General features: G+C 46.5%; 1 protein-coding gene and 1 long non-coding RNA gene across 7 annotated transcripts in view; one reads left to right on the top strand and one right to left on the bottom strand.

Moving 5' to 3' along the window:
* Positions 1-21,456, bottom strand: part of rad51b (RAD51 paralog B) — a 701,871-nt gene that overhangs the window by 411,016 nt on the left and 269,399 nt on the right. For all 5 annotated transcript variants that reach the window (XM_067991198.1, XM_067991200.1, XM_067991199.1 and 2 more), the window contains one exon: positions 394-490. In XM_067991198.1, the coding sequence (XP_067847299.1) occupies positions 394-490 (97 nt within the window). The remainder of the gene's footprint in view (positions 1-393; positions 491-21,456) is intronic.
* The window catches only part of LOC137326272 (uncharacterized), a 133,235-nt gene that overhangs the window by 6,058 nt on the left and 105,721 nt on the right, over positions 1-21,456 (top strand). For both annotated transcript variants that reach the window (XR_010964154.1, XR_010964153.1), the window contains exon 2: positions 21,285-21,372. This is a non-coding gene — a long non-coding RNA (uncharacterized lncRNA). The remainder of the gene's footprint in view (positions 1-21,284; positions 21,373-21,456) is intronic.

Below are 21,456 nucleotides of genomic sequence, written 5' to 3'. Positions count from 1 at the left end.
CGTAAAAGACCCCATGACACAATTCAAAGAAGAGCAGGGAAGTTCTCCCCGGTGTCATTTATCTCTCAACCAACATCACTAAGATTATCTAATCATTATCACATTCCTGTTTGTGGGACCTTGCTGTGCGCAAATTGGCTGCCACGTTTCCTACATTACAACAGTGACGACACTTAAAAAGTGCTTCATTGGCTGTAAAGCGCTTTGGGACATCCTGAGGTCATGAAAGGTGCCATAGAAATGCAAGTTCCTTTTTTTCTTTCTCTCGACACAAATATTTTGGGCACGAATGGCGGTGCTTCAGAATAGACCTGTGAAATGACCGGTCTCAGCACCAACTGAAGATGGCAACAGGCTACCGTTAATGGAAGAGACACAGGGAGTGGCCATTACCTTCGGGCAGGAGTAGATCACCTGCCCCAGAGCCTGGCACAGAGCTGGCAGCACAACTTCGACCCAGCCTTGTTGTGATCTGATTTGTCAGAATGACCTGCAAAGAAAAAAACAGTAACATTAGAGCAGAGTCCAGCACTGGGGAACACCATAACTCCCTCAGCCCTTCCCTTCTTCCTACAATCGATTCTGCACAATAATCTCTTCCACACATCGTGGCTTGATACAACACCTTTTTCCCCCCATGAAAATTGTCCTCATCAAGATGTTAATGTTAGGGAACAAAACACTTTCCCCTTTCAGGCACCCAGTGTCAGTATCTTGCATTCCCAGGTGAGGTACAGCATGGGTTAGAAATAGAGAAAAGCTCCCTCTATACTGTCCATCAAACACTCCCAGGGCAGCTACAGCACGGGTTAGATACAGAGTAAAGCTCCCTCTACACTGTCCCATCAAACACTCCCAGGTCAAGTACAGCATAGGGTAAATGCAGAGTAGAACTCCCTCTATATTGTCCCAGGTCAATTACAACACTGGTTAGATTCAGGGTAAAGCTCTCTCTACGCTGCTCCATCAGGCATTCCCAGTTCAAGCACAAAATAATTCAATGTGGAGTGAAGCTCCCTCTACACTCTCCCACCAAAGTGTCTTAACCCCCAAACTCAGACAAGCAATTACCAAACACAATTTCCTTCTCCCACAACAAGCATCCCGTGGCCCCGCTGAGTGAGATGGCCAAATCCATGTGGACCTATGTCCACCAGGGACTGGACTGAGACTGTCCAAATTCATTTCACACAAGCTTGTTTCAAATCTATGGGCACAACAACAACAACCTGCATTTATATAGCGCCTTTAACATAGTAAAACATCCCAAGGTTCTTCACAGGAGCGATTATCAAATAAAATTTGTCACTGAACCACATAAGAAGATATGAGGACAGGTGACCAAGAACTTGGTCGAAGAGGTAGGTTTTCATCAGCATCTTAAAGGAGGAGAGAGAGGTAAAGAGGCAGGAAAGTTTAGGGAGGGAATTCCAGAGCTTAGGACCTAGGCAGATGAAAGCATGGCTGTCAATGGTGGAGCGATGAAAATCGGGGTTGTGCAAGAGGCCAGAATTGGAGGAGCGCAGAGATCTCGGAAGGTTGTAGGACTGGAGGAGGTTACAGAGATAGGGAGGGGCGAGGCCATGGAGAGTTTTGAAGACAAGTACGCTCACAGTGCAAAGTATCTTCTAATTGGCAATCTCAGGAAACTTAGAAAAAGAAAGCCGTTCTCTGCACGTTATCCAGCAGATGTCATGGGCACATATTCATCTGAGGCACAAAGAGCGACTGAAAGACGCGCCGCTCAAAACATAAAATTATCGACACCAAAACAAGAGCAGGGACGGAAGTAGTGTGGCTTTCCAAATGGAGCACATGTGTGACCACAACACACGCAGCCGAGAGAGAGAAACTGAGCCAAAGTGACTCGGCTGGTTCCACATAGCTGCTCAATGTGTCTGACAAAGAACAACAAACAAAATGTCTTCACCCAGGGTTTGCTTTCTGGTGAGTGGAGCGTTCCTTATTTTAGAAAAGTTATATTCTCCCTGCATCAGCAACAACTTTCATTTATATAGCGCCTTTAACGTAGTAAAAAGTCCCAAGGCCCTTCACAGGAGCATTATCAGATAAAAGGAGACATCGAGCCACATAAGGAGATATTAGGACAGATGGCCAAAAGCTTGGTCAAAGAGGTAGGTTTTAAGGAGCGTCTTATTGGAGGAGAGAGAGGTAGAGTGGTGGAGAGGTTTGGGGAGCGAATTCCAGAGCTTCGGGCCTAGGCAGCTGAAGGCAAGGCCGCCAATGGTGGGGCGATGAAATTCCGGGATGCGCAAGAGGCCAGAATTAGGGAAGTGCAGAGATCTCGGAGGGCTGTAGGGCTGGAGGAAGTTACAGAGATACGGAGGGATTTGAGGATGAGAATTTTAAATTTGAGATGTTGCCGGACCAGGAGCCAATGTAGGTCAGTGAGTACAAGGGTGATGGGAGAACGGAACTTGGAGCAAGTTAGGATACAGGCAGCAGAGTTTGTGCTTGTATGCATATTTAGAAGAATGTTAGCTTCATCACATATGTTATATGGGCAAAGGATGTTCAGTTAGGATGTCAGGGCCTTAGACAAGACTGGAATGGTGCCAGGGATGAGGGACATCAGTTATGTGGAGAGATTGGAGAAGCTGGGGTTGTTCTGCTTAGAACAAAGAAGTTAAGGGGAGATTTGACAGAAGTGTTCAAAATCATGAACGGTTTTGACAGAGTAAATAAGGAGAAACTGTTTCCAGTAGCAGGGAAGAGTCAGTAACCAGAGGACACAGACTTAAGGTGATCGGCTAAAGAGCCAGAGGCAACATGAGGAAACATTTTTTTACACAGCAAGTTGTAATGATCTGGAATGCACTGCCCAAAAGGGTGGAAGAAGCAGATTCAACAGTAACTTTCAAAATGGAATTGGATAAATACTTGAAGGGGAAAAATTTACAGGGCTATGGGGAAAGAGTAGGGGAATGGGATTAATTGGATAGCTTTTTCAACAAGCCGGCACAGGCACAATGGGGCGAATAGCCTCCACCTGTGCTGTACCTACTATGATACTATGAGTTGTTTCAATGGAGATTATAAGCAATATTTACTATGTGTATTGTGAATGATGCTGTTCACTTTCGTTTTTATAACCCAGATGCTGAGTTAGGGATTTCTATGCCCCAGTGTCGAGGTTAGTGTGGAGGCCAGGCTCTGTCCTGGAGGGGGAGTTGTCCCAGCTTGGAAAGTCAGACAAGGGTAGAGCCTGGTGAAGGGAGGCACAAGGTGTGGCATTCAGACAGGGAGATCCCACCTCTGGTACCTGGGTTGAGTCATCTCACTGTAGGTGGGCAGTAGTGAAACAATGATTGGCCTCAGCACCCCTGGGCTAGGAAGGTGAAAATCAGCCAGGCTTCCTGCTCCTAATCACCAGTCAGAGATCCCTGATGGAACGCATGTGTGTGTGTGTGTGTGTGTGTGTGTGTGCGTGAGAGAGTGTGTGTTATGTTCGCATGTCAGGTAAGGACAGTGATGACTCCCCCGCCATGGTTGAAGAGTCTACTTGCTGTCAAAAAGTAAACCCCTTGCACTTACCAGATCGCCATTGTGTGCTCACAATAAGGCAGATGCTAAGCTATTTTATAAGGCAAGAAGCATTACATCGGAACAGGAGGAGGGCATTCTGCTCCTTGGGCCTGTTCCGCCATTCAATTAGATCATGGCTGATCTATATCTCTCACAAACATAAATAAATAAACCTCTGCACCGAAGAGGAAAGAGCAACTCTTTACTGTCCATATGTTTAGGGTGTGAGTTTTTAGAGAAAAGGTCAAAAAGCATAAACCTTAACAAAAGCTCAATTCTATATGGTTTGACTTACAGGGAGAGGTGAGACAGACTGGGACTTTTTTCCCTGGAGAGTAGGAGGTTAAGGGGTGATCTTATAGAAGTCTATAAAATAATGAGGGGCATAGATAAGGTCGATAGTCAAAATCTTTTCCCAAAGGTAGGGGAGTCTATAACGAGGGGGCATAGATTTAAGGTGAGAGGGGAGAGATACAAAAGGGTCCAGAGGGGCAATTTTTTCACTCAAAGGGTGGTGAGTGTCTGGAACGAGCTGCCAGAGGCAGTAGTAGAGGCGGGTACAATTTTGTCTTTTAAAAAGCATTTGGACAGTTACATGGGTAAGATGGGTATAGAGGGATATGGGCCAAGTGCAGGCAATTGGGACTAGCTTAGTGGTATAAACTGGGCGACATGGACATGTTGGGCCGAAGGGCCTGTTTCCATGTTGTAACTTCTATGATTCTATGATTCTAGTTGGCATATTTCGTTCTTTACCACATCAGGACCTATCGGCCCAGAATTTACTGTAGCGGTGAACAAACGGTGCCCGTCATTAATTAGACTTGCCTCTGCCCGTTTAATCGCAATGATATTTTGCCCTGAAAGTTGCTGGAAATGGGAACTGGAAACAGCGTGGCGTGCCCTACAGGGCATCTGGGACCTAAGTGAACAGGGCAAGCCAGGGTATCTCCTTCACCAATCATTTGAAGGATTGTGCAATTAACAGTGCAAGAACTGAGAAGGAAGTGTAAGTTAGAGTGGGTAAATTCAATGTCAAATCAGGTACAGAAAGAGAAATAAAGAGGGAGAATGATTGGGTTCAAAGAGAGAGAAAAAAGAGACAAAGAAAAATTAAAACAAAATGTTAATTTTAATCTTTTTAAAATCTCCTACAACAATGAAAACCTGAACGACTGAGACTCCACACTTGTAATAGTTAACTTTCAATGCCAGAGAGGCTAATTGACAGTAATTAATACTTATCACATTGTTAAAAGGGTACTTAGACTTAGAATCATAGAAGGTTACAACACGGAAGGAGGCCATTCGGCCCATCGAGTCTATGGCTTGAAATAACTTGACTTAACTTTGTGTGGCGAGTTTAGTTCGTATCTATCGCGAAAATACAGCAACTTCATGCCATTCAATGCATTTCAATGGTAAGGCAGGCAGCGAGATGCCGTTTTTGTGTAGTTAACGGCGGAGCGGTGCATCTCGGACAGCAACTTTTGGATTTTCACGTTTAACCGCACATCTGCGCGTCACCTGAAGTTCCTGTGCGATTTACACATAAATAACGGCGAGTGCCATTAGCCTCACCGTTATTTTGACAGTAAATTCTGGGCCAACGTTAGAAAAATCAGCAATTAAATCTAGGAGGAATGGCACCTCATCTTTCGATTAGGTCCTTTACAGCCTTCCGGCCTCAACAACTTTAGATCATAACCAGGTTGTTAAAAAAGCATATGTGATCCTGGGCTTTATAAATAGAGGCATAGAGTACAAAAGCAAGAAAGTTATGCTAAACCTTTATAAAACACTAGTTAGGCATCAGCTGGAGTATTGTGTTCAATTCTGGGCAGCACACTTTAGGAAGGATGTCAAGGCCTTGGAGAGGATGCAGAAGAGATTTACTAGAATGGTACCAGTGATGATGGACTTCAGATATGTGGAGAAATTGGAGGAGCTGAGATTGTACTCTTTAGAACAGAGAAGGTTAAGGGAAGATTTAATAGAGGTAATCAAAATTTTGAGGGATATTGATAGAGTGGATAGGGAGAGACTGATTCTACTAGTAGGAGGGACAGTAACCAGAGGACAGAGATTTAAGGTAATTGGCAAAAGAATTGGAGGCGAAATGAGGAGACATTTTTTTACGTAGCGAGTTGTGATGATCTGGAATGCACTGCCTGAAAGGGTGGTGGAAGTAGATTCAATAGTAACTTTCAAAAGGGAATTGGGTAAATATTTGAAAAGGAAAAGGATTTACTGGAATGATACCGGGGATAAGTGACTTCAGTTACTTGGAGAGACTGGAGAAGTTGGGGTTGTTCTCCTTAGAGCAGAGAAGGTTAAGAGGCGATTTCATAGAAGTGTTCAAAATCATGAACGGTTTTGAGTAAATAAGGAGAAACTGTTTCCACCAGCAGGAGGGTTGGTAATCAGAGGACACAGATTTAAGGTAATTGGCAAAAGAACCAGAGGGGAGATGTGGAGACAATTGTTATGATTTGGAATGTGCTGCCCGAAAAGATGCTGGAAACAGATTCAATAGTAACTTTCAAAAAGGAAATTGGATAAATACTCAAAAAGAACTAATTTGCAGGGCTATAGGGAAAGAGTAGGGGAGTGGGACCAATTGGATACCTCTTTCAAAGAGCCGGCACAGGCACAACAGGCTGTATGACTCTATAATGCTAACCACTGCTCCCATTTTCTCAGACAGCAGGTACTGGTAATGGTCCTGCTGTTGCCATTTACACTTCCTCTGGATCCATCTTTTGTTTCTTAACCTGTCCCATTACCACCCTCCTTGCCTTGCATCCCTTTTGTCATTTAATCACTCCTGCCCTCCACCCTATCAGAGACCTTCCCTTTGTTCTTTCCTCACCCCCCACCCCCAACCTCTTTTCTCTGTACTTGCTTATAAACTGTTAAATCTCTAACTACTTCTTCTGATGAAAGGTCATCGACCTGAAACGTTAACTCTGTTTCTCCACAGATGTTGCCTGGCTTGCTGAGTATTTCCAGCATTTTCTGTTTTTATTAAAGATTTCCAGCATCCGCAATATTTTGTTTTTGTTTTAATTTAGGACTTTTATTCAGAATCTCTTTCCAAATTTGAACAAGGGCGCAGTCCCTCTCGCTACTGTTTATACTCAGAACTTAAAACAATCAAGCACAAATTAAAGATTAGTACTCTGCTGTAAACATTAGAATAGACTACAAAATACAAAAACCTGCTCCACATTTTCACAATATACAAACATACGAACAATGACAGACAGGAAAAGGCCCTCTGGTCCATCGGGCGTGTCCCAGACAATTTGTGATGCCTTTTCCATCACAATACAGATGCTCCCCACCCCACCTGAAACCCTGTGATCTCCTAGGAAAGGTGAAAAATCAGATAAAAAAACCCAAGCCAACTCGGGGGGAAAAAAATCAGGGTAATTCCTCTCTGATCCCTTTAGGCGATTGAAACTATTCCAGGAGATTACAGGTTTTAACTTTTAACCTTACCTCAGAAAAGTTCGTGCTTCAACTTGTACTAATGTTTATACAAAAAAAATTGTCGTTACTCAAAGAACTTTCTCTGGAGTTTTGCTCTCTATAATTTTCCACTGAAGGTGGTAGGGCTTACAAGCAGCAAGTTCATGCCAATCTCACTGTCAATCATAATAAAATATTCTAGAAATTATTTGAACAGATGCATGCAGGGAGCCGAGTCTCTTCAGCCAGCAGCAACTTCCACGTTGGAAGTCGATCTACCCGTTTGCTTCACTCTTGATTCATATAGACTCTACCTTGTAGTTGTGATTTGTCACTGATCTATGAATATGAAATTTGAGTTAAGCAGGTTATCCTGTATAAACACATTCCAGTCTCTGTGCGATTCTGTCCATATTATATCCCAGTCTATGTTTTAATCTGCACATAACACACCCCAGCTTGTGTTTTTTTCTGCACGTAACCATCCAAGCCTGTGTTTTATTCTGCACTTAACATATCCCAGCCTGTGTTTTATTCTGCATTTAACATATCACAGCCTGTGTTTTATTCTGCATGTAACATATCCCAGCCTGTGTGCCATTCTGCATGTAACATATCCCAGCCTGTGTGCCATTCTGTACATAACACTGCCAGCTAATCATCTGAATATGCAGGCAAAACTGGACTCAAGAGGGAGATATCTCCTTGCCAAGATTACTGCCCCTAAATTTTGGATATATTTGGCCCTGTGCAGATCTTCTTCCCTCCTACATCCTCCCAGTAAAATTCTCCAGGTTCTGGCTGACTGAATTCCAGCAGTCTGTACAAATCCTGCTGACACAACACTCTTTGTATTTTTTCATATGTCAAAAAAATCTCAAGGGATTGTCACGGAGTAAGATGACTCTACAAATGTTTCGTGTTCACTCTGACCAACTTATGGTGCTCTGGAGGCTCGTAGAAACACGCAACACCCACGCAGCACCTTCCTGACTGCAACAGGGCGGAGGCTTCACTCCAGAACCAGCCTGCAGGAATAGGAACAGCACAGTGCCCCGCGTGCAATTGTGGGGGAGACCAAAACTAGGGGCCATAAATATAAGATCGTCACTAATAAATCCTATAAGGAATTCAGGAGAAATTTCTTTACCCAAGAGTGTGGTTAGGATGTGGAACTCGCTACTACATGGGATGGTTGAGGCGACTAGTATAGATGCCTTTCAGGGGAAGCTAGATTAACACGAGGGAGAAAGGAATCCTGACAGCAATCAGACAATAATGACGGCTACAATACCCACGGCCCTCTGCGTTCCAGAAACCGCTCTATCCATCACCTGGTTTTACCGGCTACAATGCCCACGGTCCTCTGCGTTCCAGAAACCGCTCTATCCATCACCTGGTTTTACCGGCTACAATGCCCACGGCCCTCTGCGTTCCAGAAACCGCTCTATCCATCACCTGGTTTTACCGGCTACAATGCCCACGGTCCTCTGCGTTCCAGAAACCGCTCTATCCATCACCTGGTTTTACCGGCTAAAGCACACATGCACCAGGGCCAGTTGCATTCTGGGAGCATTACGGCCTGGCTGTTTTGAGAGTCCGGCTGCAGGGCAACGGGAGAAGAAAATGTCCCCGTGATTTTTCTCCCAGGTTGCTCACAGGGGTGTCTGGGAGATCAACCTTTGATTCCAGGCGACTCTAGGACATTCCGAGAGGGTTGGCAACTCTACCCTGGCCGCACATATCCGGTGGCACTAACACCTTACTAAACCCAATGTAATGGCAGCTTAAAATGGGAGGCAGGAACCAATAATGCAAGCAAGTTCTTGCTTCTCTTTTTGCATGTATATAGCGTCTTTCACACCCTCAGGACATCCCAAAGCATTCACAGCCGATGACATACTTTCAAAGTGTTGTCACTGTTGCAATGTAGGAATCACGACAGCCAATTTGTGTACAGCAAGATCCCACAAATAGTAATGAGATGAATGACCTGATTATCTGTTTGAGGGATGTTGCTTAAGGGATGAATATTGGCCAGGACATTAGGAGGGCTCTCCTGCTCTTCTTCGAATTGTGCCATGGGATCTTTTACGTCAACCTGAGAGTGGAGACGGGGCCTCGGTTTAACGTCTCATCCGATAGACGGCACCTCTGACAGTGCAGCACTCCCTCAGTACTGCACTGGGAGTGTTAGCCTGGATTACAAGACCAGAGTAAAAAGGAGAATGTTTACTTCTGAATGGATTCAAAAAGCATGCATCAGCTCCTGCAAGGGTTCAGTGGGTAAAGCCGCTGCTGACTGAAGTGCCAACCCACACAGACCAGAAGGCCTCAGGTTCAGTCTCTGTTCTGTGCTCAGCTCACTCATCTCAAACATGGCAACTGCTGGGCTACGATTGTCCTCAGCACCTTAGACTGGGGTAGGGAAAATCAGCCAGGGTTCTCACTCCCGATCACCAATGTTCAGTCATCCATGCTGGAAATGTGCACGCATGAATGTGATGCGATGGCCTCCACAGTTGAATAGCCTGCCAACGTTGCATGCCCGTATGAAAAATGCCCGCCTGGGGTGAGGCACTGCAAGGCTGTTGGTACCAATGGAGGTGTACAAGGGTTGTCATTCCCAGGAGAGATTGGGGGGGAACTGGCAGGAAAAAAAGAAATTAGGTTGCTTTCTTTGTCCTTTTGACCTCGGAGGTGACTTGATTGAGAAAAATAACCCACCTACTGCCTGCAGCAAAGTCTCAATGGCCAAGTGGGCAGAGCAGCCCAGTCAGAACACACCCTCGCCACCCAGGTAAGTACTGTGTTGCTAAAGAAACCGTGCCACAGACTGTAGGTCGTTATTAGTCGTGGTCCGAGACCCAACCCCCCACATTGGGATCCAAAGGGGTAAAATGCACAGCTCACTGCGATGGCTCGGAGCGAGAGGGTTCAGCCGCTAAACCATCAGCAGTTAAGGGCTTCAGCAACGTTATATATCACCGGTGGGCAAGGTGCCAACAGCACCAGCTTTATCCAAATGTTTACACAGCTCGAATCTCCTGAAACGCCAGCACATTCTTACTCCCACTCAGACAGAGGGAGCAGCACAGTTAACACTGTACTGGAATGAGAAAGGAAGTGAGCTGTCAGAATACGATTTGGGGGTTTTCTCCCAACCACCCCTTAATGTATTAACAATCAGGCCGTCCTGCATACAAGGTGGTCAGTTTCCCCCCCGTCCCCCCGCTCAACCCACGGCCTGTGCCGAGTTAGCTGACCTCAGCTGGGCTGGTCAGATGACTCGCAGTGTCCTGGGCTTGGGAGGAGCACGATCTTCCATCGTTCCCACTGCCCTTCACAGCCCAGTGACTCCTGCTGGAGATTGCAGGCGTGGTATGGGCACAGGCGAGGAGCGGGCTTGGCTGCGATGCTCAGTGTAGTAGAATGGCCTGCAGGCATTCATTGGCTAGGCGCTCACTCGAAGACTCAAATGTGGCAGCATGCTCCAGCGAGGGTTCACAGAGGAGGGGGAGGAAGAAAGCAGGAGAAAATGAAAACTTATGTTTGTAAAGAACCCTTCCTGTACAGAAAGGTACCCTGAGCAAGTGATAGAGCAGAGGAAGAACAATGCATGTGGGACTGGTCTAGCAAACATACAACGCCACGCTCCGCGTGATCCTTAACCAGGACAATGCAGTGTCTCTTGTAACTTCACTGGGCACTGCGATTCTGATCGGGTGACAGAGGGTGGACGGTACAAAGGCTGGTTGTGCCACAACAATCTCCCTTCCCATCTTCCTCCCTAGCACTCCCCCCCCCCCCACCCCAAAAAAAAATAACAGGCGGGCACAGGCTGTGGGAGTGTAACCTCCTCCAGGCCTACAACCTCCTGAGATCTCTACGCTCCTCAAATTCTGGTCTCTTCCACATCCCCGATTTTAATTGCTCCACCATTGGCAGCCATGCCTTCAGCTGTCTAGGCCCTAAAACCTCTGGAATTTGCTCCCTAAACCTCTTCGTCTCTCTACCTCACTCTCCTCCTTTAGGACGCTCTTTAAAACCTACCTCTTTGATCAAGCTTTTGGTCACCTGTCCTAATGTTGTCTTATGTGGATCAGTGTCAATTGTTGTTTGATAATCCCTCCTGTGAAGCGCCTTGGGACGTTTTACTAAGGTATTGGCCACTGCAACCTATAAACTATTTACTCAATTTAAAGCTGCTTAATTGAATTATCTGATCACTTGAATTTTTTTGGCACTAAGTTCCCATGACTGTTATTTATTCAGATTATTGAATAATTCCGTTTTTGTTTCAGCACAAAAAATAACTGAATTTTCAGGAGTAGGCTGTATGGCCTGTGATACTTCTGAATTCAGACGAATGTGCACCCAGGGTAAACAACACGCACACACGTCCTTAAGCACAAGCGCGCACACAAACACACATACATGCACAAACACATGCGCACAAATACACGCACATAAGCACAAACACATGCACGCACGCGCACAAATACATGCATGCACGCACAAACACATGCACACACAAGCATAAACATATGCACGCACAAACACATGCACACACGCATGCGTACAAACACAGGCATACACATGCGCACAAACACAGGCACACACGCACAAACACATGCACGCATGCTGCGCACACAATACATGCACACGCAAACACAAGCAAACACACACGTGCACGCACTGCGCACCCGCATGCGCACAAACACACACGTGCACAAACACACACAAACGCGTGCAAACACACACATGCACAAACACATACACGAACACGCACACGCGCACACACGAGCAAACACACACACAAACATACGTACACAAACATATGCGCACAAACACAAGCACACACGCACAAACACAAGCATAAGCACACAAACGTACACAAAAGCACAAACACATGCATGCATGCACAAATTCATACGCACGTGCACAAACACATGCAGAAACACACGCACAAACATACACACGCACAAACACATGCACACACACAAACACAAACATATACACGCACACACTTAATTCAATGATACCAGGAGGAGTCAGTGGACACAATCAACATGAGGAACTCTGACAAACCCAGTAAGCGCTGACTAGTGCTGGGGTACAGGTCCCTGAGTGATTGATCTTGAAGTCGTACTGAAGAAATATCAGCCGTGGCTCAGTTGGTAACACTCTCATAATCAAAAGGTTGTGCGTTCAAGCCCCACTCCAGAAACTTTAGCACAAAATCTAGGATGACACTCCAGTGCACTACTGAGGGAGTGCTGCATTGTCGGAGGTGCCGTCTTTTGGATGAGAAGTTAGACGGAGGCCCCATCTGCCATCTCAGATGGACGTAAAAGATCCCATGGCCACTATTTCGAGGAAGAGTGGGAGAGTTCTCCCCGGCCAATATTTATCCCTCAATTAATATCACTAAAACATATTATCTGATCATTATCTCATTGCTGTTTGTGGGACCTTGCTGTGCACAAATTGTTTGCCGCGTTTCCTACATTACAACAGTGACTACACTTCAAGAGTATTTCATTGGCTGTAAAGCACTTTGGGATGTCGTGAGGCCATGAAAGGCACCAAATAAATGCAAGTCTGCCTTTCTTATTCCAATATAAATCAGCACCTTGAGCAGAGGAGGGTTGAAAATTGATAGTTAAAAAAAAATGCACATGTCTAAATTTGATGCAATATCTTTACAAACAACACAGTGCAGGGAGGGACAGACAAAATGCAGCTGGATCCAACAGGGTCAGTTCAGGGCAGGTGCTGAGCACACAGTATCAAACAGGAGCAGCAATCCCCGGGGGCCTCCGTCATACCATCACACCCACCGCCCACCAGAGCTCACAGCACGATCAAAGAGGTGACACGTGAAGCAATCTCTGTCCATCAACAGAACCCACCTCCCAGCTAATCTGAACAAGGCATCTAGGTCAAAACCAGCCTGCAACGGGGTCAGTGTATGAATCTTGAATCAACCCCTTCCTAACTCGGTGCCGTGACCTTTATTTGACCCCCACAATTCTGTGCTTTAATCAGCTTTGTTTTCATGGTAAGTGCGATATTTCAGCCCCTTACTTATTTCTTTTTAAACCACATATAATTAAAATAGAATAACTCACTTCTGCACTAATGGGCAGTAGGTTAGACTTGGATTGACTTTATGCGTTACATGTAGGGTTGCCAACCCTCCAGGATTGTCCTGGAGTCTCCGGGAATTGAAGATTAATCTCCAGGACACATGCTGTGAGCAAAACCCAGGAGAAAAATCATGCAGGCATTTTAAAAAAGTGCTTTTTTTTCTTTTTTTTGAACGCTTTTATTTATTAGTTATAAAAATAATGGAATTTGGAAAAGTTTGACAGACAGTCAAGAATTATTCAATCGGGTAAGGAAGAGTCTGTTTGTCTTCCAGTTGGTGGAAGAAGGTGGTAAACCGTGAGGATGGGCGTTTCAGGCGATCGATGGTGCAAGTATGAGGGCGGGTTAGTTGGAGGGCACATGAGGAAACCTCCAGGAATACACCCAACCAGAGTTGGTAACCCTAGTTCCATGGGACTGAAGTTCGGGATCAGACCTGTTGGGAAACTAAACTGAGAGAAGATACTTTCCCTCTGAATTGCAAAGTTAAAAATCAGGATGTTTGGGGTGAGGGGGAAATTGTTCACGCAAGGCCTGTTGGAATATGTTGACAGAAATGGCCATTGAAGCAGGCGATATAAACAGGTCCAAGAGCCAATTAGACGTGTTTCAGGAGAGGGAAGGGATCAGGAAATATGGTGAGAAGGCAGACAGCTGGGGTAGATTTATTAAAAAGGTTCTGTCTTGCTGGGCCCAATAAATTTTTCATGTTCTTAACCGTTCTTAAGTGTTAAGATATTCCACCTCCTTATGCCCTGCCCTCCCCTCCCCCCTCACCCATGGTCTCCCCATGCCACACTATTGTCCCTAAATGAAAGACAAACCACAGAACCACAGGGATTGTGTAGTGGGGGACTGCTGTTCAGCAAGGGCCCTTGAGTATACCTTTTAATTGAAGTGAAATTGGTGGGATTCATTTAATTTGAATTAATTAGTTAAAGGGTAAGTCATGTCAGGACAGCCCAGCCCCGTGTTATGCTCTTCCTGCTCTATGTGGGAAATCAGGGACCCTTCCGGTGTCCCTGACGACCATGTGTGCGGGAAATGCATCCAGCTGCAGCTACTGACAAACCGCATTGCGGCACTGGAGCTGCGGATGGATTCATTAAGGAGCATTCGCGATGCTGAGAACGTCGTGGATAGCACGTTTAGTGAGATGGTCACACCGCAGGTAAAGGTTGTACCGGCAGGAAGTAATTGGGTGACCACCAGGCAGAGTAAGAGGAGCAGGCAGGCAGTGCAGGGGTCCCCTGTGGCCGTCCCCCTCTCAAACAAATATACCGCTTTGGATATTGTTGAGGGGGATGACTTATCAGGGGAAGGCAGCAGCAGCCAACTTCCTGGCACCAGGGGTAGCTCTGCTGCACAGGCTGGGAGGAAAAAGAGTGGAAGAGCTATAGTGGTAGGGGATTCTATCGTAAGGGGAACAGACAGGCGTTTCTGTGGCCGTAAACGTGACCCCAGGATGGTTTGTTGCCTCCCTGGTGCCAGGGTCATGGATGTCACTGAGCGGCTACAGGGCATTCTCAAGGGGGAGGGTGAGCAGCCAGAGGTCGTGGTCCACATTGGGACCAACGACATAGGTAGGAAGGGAGATGAGGTCCTGCATCAAGAATTTAGGGAGCTAGGTAGCAGATTAAAGAGCAGGACCTCAAAGGTTGTAATCTCTGGATTACTCCCAGTGCCACGGGCTAGTGAGTATCGAAATAGGAGGAAAGAACAGATGAATGCGTGGCTAAAGAGTTGGTGCAGGAGGGAGGGTTTCAGTTTCCTGGATCACTGGGCCTGCTTCTGGGGAAGGTGGGACTTGTACAAGTCGGACGGGTTGCACCTGAACCAGAGCGGGACAAATATCCTTGCGGGGAGGTTTGCTAGCACTGTTGGGGGGGGGTTTAAACTAACTTGGCAGGGGGATGGGATACAGAGTGGAGCTACAATAGGGGGTGATGTGCAGCCAAATATAGAGAAAAAAACAAGTCAGCTTGGAAGACAGGGCAAATATGTGAGGGCAAGGCTGGATGGCATCTATTTTAATGCAAGGAGTCTTGCGAATAAGGTGGATGAACTGAAGGTGTTGATATTGTTGCTGTCACAGAGACATGGTTGAGGGAAGGGCAAGACTGGCAGCTCAATATTCCGGGGTACAGAATCTTCAGGCGAGACAGAGGGGGAGGTATAAGAGGAGGGGGGGTCGCAATATTAATTAAAGAATCAATTACTGCCATAAGGAGGGATGATATATTAGCAGGTTCCTCTAATGAGGCCATATGGGTGGAGCTTAAAAACAAAAAGGGGGCAAGCACTTTGATGGGAGTGTACTATAGACCCCCAAACAGTCAGGGGGAGATAGAGGAACAGATATGTAGGCAAATCTCAGAAAATTGTGCAAATAATAGGGTAATAATAGTGGGGGATTGCAACTTCCCCAATATTAACTGGGATACTCAGAGTGTACAAAATTCTTAATGTGCATTCAGGAGAGCTTTTTGAGCCAGCATGTAGAAAGTCCTACAAGAGAGGGGGCGGTACTGGACCTAATTCTAGGGAATGTGGCCGGCCAAGTGGAAGAAGTGCTAGTAGGTGAGCACTTTGGTGACAGTGACCATAATTCGGTGAGATTTAAGGTGGTCATGGAAAAGGACAGGAAGGGGCCGGAAATAAAGGTTCTAAATTGGGGGAAGGCCGATTTTAATAGGATAAGGCAGGATCTGGCCAAAATGGACTGGGATCAGCTGCTTGTAGGAAAATCCGCATCGGAGCAATGGGAGTCTTTCAGAAGGGAGATTGAGACCATACAATGGCAACATGTTCCCGTAAAGGTCAAGGGTGGTTCCAAGAACTCCAGGGAACCTTGGATGTCAGGGGATATACGAGAATGGATTAGGAAAAAAAGGAGGGCTTTTGGCAGATACAAAAGGCTAAAGACGGAGGAAGCCCTAGTGGAGTACAAAAAGTGCAGGGGATACTTAAAAAAGAAATTAGGAGATCAAGGAGGGGCCATGAAATAACACTGGCGAGCAAAATAAAGGAAAATCCTAAGATGTTTTGTAAGTATATTAAGGGTAAGAGGATAACTAGGGAAAAAATAGGGCCCATTAAGGACAAAAATGGCAATCTGTGTGTGGAGCCGGCAGATGTAGGAGGGGTTCTAAATGAATTTTTTGCATCTGTTTTCACTATGGAGAAGGACGATGTAGACATAGAAATACGGCAGGGGGACTGTGATATACTCGAACATATTAACATCGAGCGGGAGGAGGTATTGGCGGTTTTAGCAGGCCTAAAAATGGATAAATCCCCAGGCCCGGACGAAATGTATCCCAGGCTACTGTGTGAGGCAAAGGAGGAGATTGCGGGGGCTCTAACACATATATTCAGAACCTCTCTGGCCACAGGGGATGTGCCAGAGGACTGGAGAACCGCTAATGTAGTACCATTATTCAAGAAGGGGAGTAGGGAAAAACCGGGGAACTACAGGCCAGTGAGCCTAACATCAGTGGTCGGAAAATTATTGGAAAAAATTCTGAAGGACAAAATTAGTCTCCACTTGGAGAAGCAAGGATTAATCAGGGATAGTCAACATGGCTTTGTCAAGGGAAGATCATGTCTGACTAATTTGATTGAATTTTTTGAGGGGGTGACTAGGCGTGTGGATGAGGGTAACGCAGTGGATGTGGTATACATGGATTTCAGTAAGGCCTTCGATAAAGTCCCCCACAGGAGACTGGTCAAGAAGGTACGAGCCCATGGAATCCAGGGTGCCTTGGCACTTTGGATACAAAACTGGCTTAGTGGCAGAAGGCAGAGGGTGATGGTCGAAGGTTGTTTTTGTGACTGGAAGCCTGTGGCCAGTGGGGTACCACAGGGATCGGTGCTGGGTCCCTTGCTGTTTGTGGTCTACATTAATGACTTGGATATGAATGTAAAAGGTATGATCAGTAAGTTCGCTGATGATACAAAAATTGGTAGGGTGGTAAATAACGAGGAGGATAGCCTCAGTCTGCAGGACGATATAGATGGGTTGGTCAGATGGGCGGAACAGTGGCAAATGGAATTTAACCCGGAAAAGTGCGAGGTGATGCACTTTGGAGGGACTAACAAGGCAAGGGAATACACAATGTATGGGAGGACCCTAGGCAAGACAGAGGGTCAGAGGGATCTTGGTGTGCAAGTTCACAGATCCCTGAAGGCGGCGGAACAGGTAGATAAGGTGGTAAAGAAGGCATATGGGATACTTGCCTTTATTAGCCGAGGCATAGAATATAAGAGCAAGGAGGTTATGATGGAGCTGTATAAAACACTGGTTAGGCCACAGCTGGAGTACTGTGTGCAGTTCTGGTCGCCACACTACAGGAAGGATGTGATCGCTTTGGAGAGGGTGCAGAGGAGATTCACCAGGATGTTACCAGGGCTGGAGCGCTTCAGCTATGAAGAGAGACTGGGAAGATTGGGTTTGTTTTCCTTGGAGCAAAGGAGGCTGAGGGGGGACATGATTGAGGTGTACAAAATTATGAGGGGCACAAATAGGATGGATACTAAGGAGCTTTTTCCCTTCGTTGAGGGTTCTATAACAAGGGGACATAGATTCAAGGTAAAAGGCGGGAGGTTTAGAGGGGATTTGAGAAAGAACTTTTTCACCCAGAGGGTGGTTGGAGTCTGGAACTCACTGCCTGAAAGGGTTGTGGAGGCAGGAACCCTCACAACATTCAAGAAGCATTTGGATGAGCACTTGAAATGCCATAGCATACAAGGCTACGGACCAAATGCTGGAATATGGGATTAGAGTAGACAGGGCTTGATGGCCGGCGCGGACACGATGGGCCGAAGGGCCGCTATCCGTGCTGTATAACTCTATGACTCTATGAGAACCACAACCAGGACTGCCCCAACTGGCCCTGAATGACATGCCCCTTGCATATGCTATCTTTCCATGCCTGAAGCAAATTTCAGATCTCTGTTGCACGTAGAATGCCTGCACAAAACCAGGTTCCACCATGCTGTGATACTGAATCCTCCAGACACTCATGAAATCATACAGGATACAGTGAGGCCATTCGGCCCATTGTGCCTGTGCTGGCTCTTTGAAAGAGCTAACCAATTAATCCCACTCCCTGGTTCTTTCCCAATTGCACTGTAATTTTTCCCCTTCAAGTATTTATCCAATTCCCTTTTGAAAGTTATTACTGAATCTGCTTCGACCACCATTTCAGGCAGTGCATTCCAGATCATCATAACTTGCTGCGTAAAAACATTTCTCCTCATCTTCCCTCTGATTCTTTTGCCAATTATCTTAAATCTGTGTCCTCTGGCTATTGACCCCTCCTGCCACTGGGAACAGTTTCTCCCTATCTACTCTATTTACTTCTCAACTTAATTTGGCGGCTTTGACCCTCTGTAGAAAAAAAAACCCCAAGGGCACAAAACATGCTCTCAGCCTGCCGCACGCTCCAGAACACCACAGGTCTGGGCTGAATAAACCAACCTTTGCTAGGGGTCGGGTTGAAGAGCTACACTTGGCTTCACTCTGGCTGGGTTGGAGAGGTGGGGCGGGGGAACCATCGAGGATAAGATTGGGTTCAGCTGTCATTCCCTCCAGAGTCAAATAGCATGCTGACGTTGACTGTCTAGGCTCGTGCATAAAGAACGGCGACTTGGATGAGATATTGTAGAGTGCCAGACACTGTGCCAAATTAAGGAGTCAGCATCTTCTGGAAACGAGGTGAGAAAAACAACCTGTTACTGTCAAGCTGCTACATGGAGGAGGCAACAAGCATGATAGATGGGGGAAATGCAGTGCGTGTAGTGTGCATGGACTTTAGGGAAGCCTTTGACAAGGTACCGCACAGGAGATTAGTGAAGAAGATTAAGAGAGTATGGAATTAGAGGGAGGGGGGATAGCCAACTGGATTAAAAGTCAGTTCGAGGGGAACAAACAGGGAGTAGGAGCTAGGGGCAGATTTTCCAGAGTGGTTGGAAGTGGGCAGCGGTGTCCCACAGGGTTCTGTTCTGGGACCACTACTGTTCACTGTGTACATCAGTGATTTGGATATTAGCCTAGAGGGAGTGGTGATGAAATTTGCAGATGATACCAAATGAAGCAGTAAAGGAAAGTTGATAAGATGGGGGAAAGGGCTAAAAAGTAGCAAATGGAATTTAATGTCAGTAAGTGTGAGGTGATACATTTTGGTAAAAAAAAATCAGTAATTATGCTGAATGGAAGTAGGCTTGGTGCTGTGGAGGAACAGTGGGATTTAGGGGTACAGCCCCCAAATTCATATGGCTGTATAAAAAGCTATTGGAGTTCTAGGTTTTATCTTCAGACATGTAGACTGTGGGCAAGTTAGTTGACTGCGGAGGCCATCACAAAGCCAAGGCTAATCCTATCCTTACTCGACGTTCATACACGCAAGCGTACATGCGCTTTTTCAATGCTGAATCGTGATCTGGAGGCGGGAATACTGGCTGATTTTTCCCAACACCACAGTCCAAGATCAGCTAACTGCGCACAGACCAGGAATCAAAAACTCAGGACCCTTCTTGTCTGCAGGGCTCAGCACCAGATCCTGCCGGGCATTTACAGCAGAAGCAAATAATCAGCTTGTTTGTCCACCTCCCTACGAGACTAACAAAGAAACGTTAACTTTCAGCAGCTGATAATAAAGGTGACCAAGGAGAGAAGAGTGCGAGGTGCTAGAAGGAGCCAGCACTGCCACTTACCCAGAACCACAGCAAAAAGGAAGTGCGGGGGAAGCTCAATAGGTGATATCAGCCATCGAAAGTCAGACACCTGAAGGTCACGACAGGAAGAGCTGCTCTCTAGTTGCACAGCTCCATACCTGCTAGCGCAGTGTAAAGCTTGCAACGCTGCCATTTCCTGCTCGGGTCCTGCCTCACGACAACGGTGCAAGGGCCCTGCTGCTAAAACATAAAAGGCCGAGCACAGAAAAACCGCGACAAACAAGATAAGCTCCCACGGCAGTAAGCCTTCTAACAGTGATGGAAGGCCTGCACGTGCCAGCGCTCCCTCCGCTCTTGGGTTAGACCAACGCATGTCAAGCGGCCGTGTGGTCCTTTACGAGCGCTGGGACCGGCTCGCCACATGGGGGACCTCCAACAATAACAACAACTTGCATTTATATAGCGCCATGAAAAGTTCCAAGGCGCTTCACAGGAGCGATTTTCAAACAAAATTTGACACCGAGCCATATAAGGAGATTATTAGGACAGGTGACCAGAAGCTTGGTCAAAGAGGTAGATTTTAAGGAGTGTCTTAAAGGAGGGGAGAGCGGTAGAGAGGTGGAGAGGTTGAGGGAGGGGATTCCAGAGCTTAGGGCCTGGCCGCTGAAGGATGGCCGCCAATGGTGGAATGATTAAAATCGGGGATGCACAAGAGGCCAGAATTGGAGGAGCGCAGAGATCTCGCAGGTTTTAGGGCTGGAGGAGGTTACAGAGATAGGGAGGGGCAAGGGATTTGAAAACAAGGATGAGAATTTTAAAATCGAGGCGTTGCCGGACCAGGAGCCAATATAGGTCAGCGAGCACAGGGGTGATGGGTGAATGGGACTTAGTGTGAGTCAGGATACAGGCAGCAAAGTTTTGGATGAGCTCAAGATTATGGAGAGTGGAAGATAGGAAGCCGGTCAGGAAAGCATTGGTATAGTTGAGTCTAGAGGTAACAAGGCATGAATGAGGGTTTCAGCAGCAGATGGGCTGAGGCAGGGGCAGAGAAGGGCGATGTTACGGAGGTGGAAGTAGGCGGACTCGGTGATGGGAGCAGATGTGTGGTCGGAAACCCATTTCAGGGTTAAATAGGACGCCAAGGTTGCGAACGGTCTGGTTCAGCCTCAGACAGTGGACAGGGAGACGGATGGACTCAGTGGCCCGTTTGTGGCAGGGACCAAAGGCAATGGCTTCACTCTTCCGAATATTCACTCACAAAGGAACGAGATCAGTATGTTCACAGTGTGTAAATGATAAATGTATAGTTTGCATAAACACTGATCACACACAGTGCCTTCATTGGGATCATTTCACGGGCTGGGATGTTAACTGCAGCAGATTAGAAATCAGGAGCAGGAGCTCTGACTGATTTGTTCCATTCTCTAATCTAGGGGTGCTGAGATCAAGTGAATTGCTCCTTCTGCCACTCTGGGTGAGATCAGCTAACATGGACCAGGTATCAAACTTGGCATCTTCTGGGTGAGTACCAGATAGTGTCTGTCCCCACCAGGCCATTAGGGGAGCTGTGGGTTTGTTTTAAAATGTTTGTTTATTGTTTACTCA

Source organism: Heptranchias perlo, chromosome 10 (assembly GCF_035084215.1).
Source record: "Heptranchias perlo isolate sHepPer1 chromosome 10, sHepPer1.hap1, whole genome shotgun sequence".
Lineage (NCBI taxonomy): Eukaryota > Metazoa > Chordata > Chondrichthyes > Hexanchiformes > Hexanchidae > Heptranchias > Heptranchias perlo.
The sequence above is the reverse complement of the archived record's forward strand: the minus strand, read 5'-3'. Positions and strand labels throughout refer to the sequence as shown.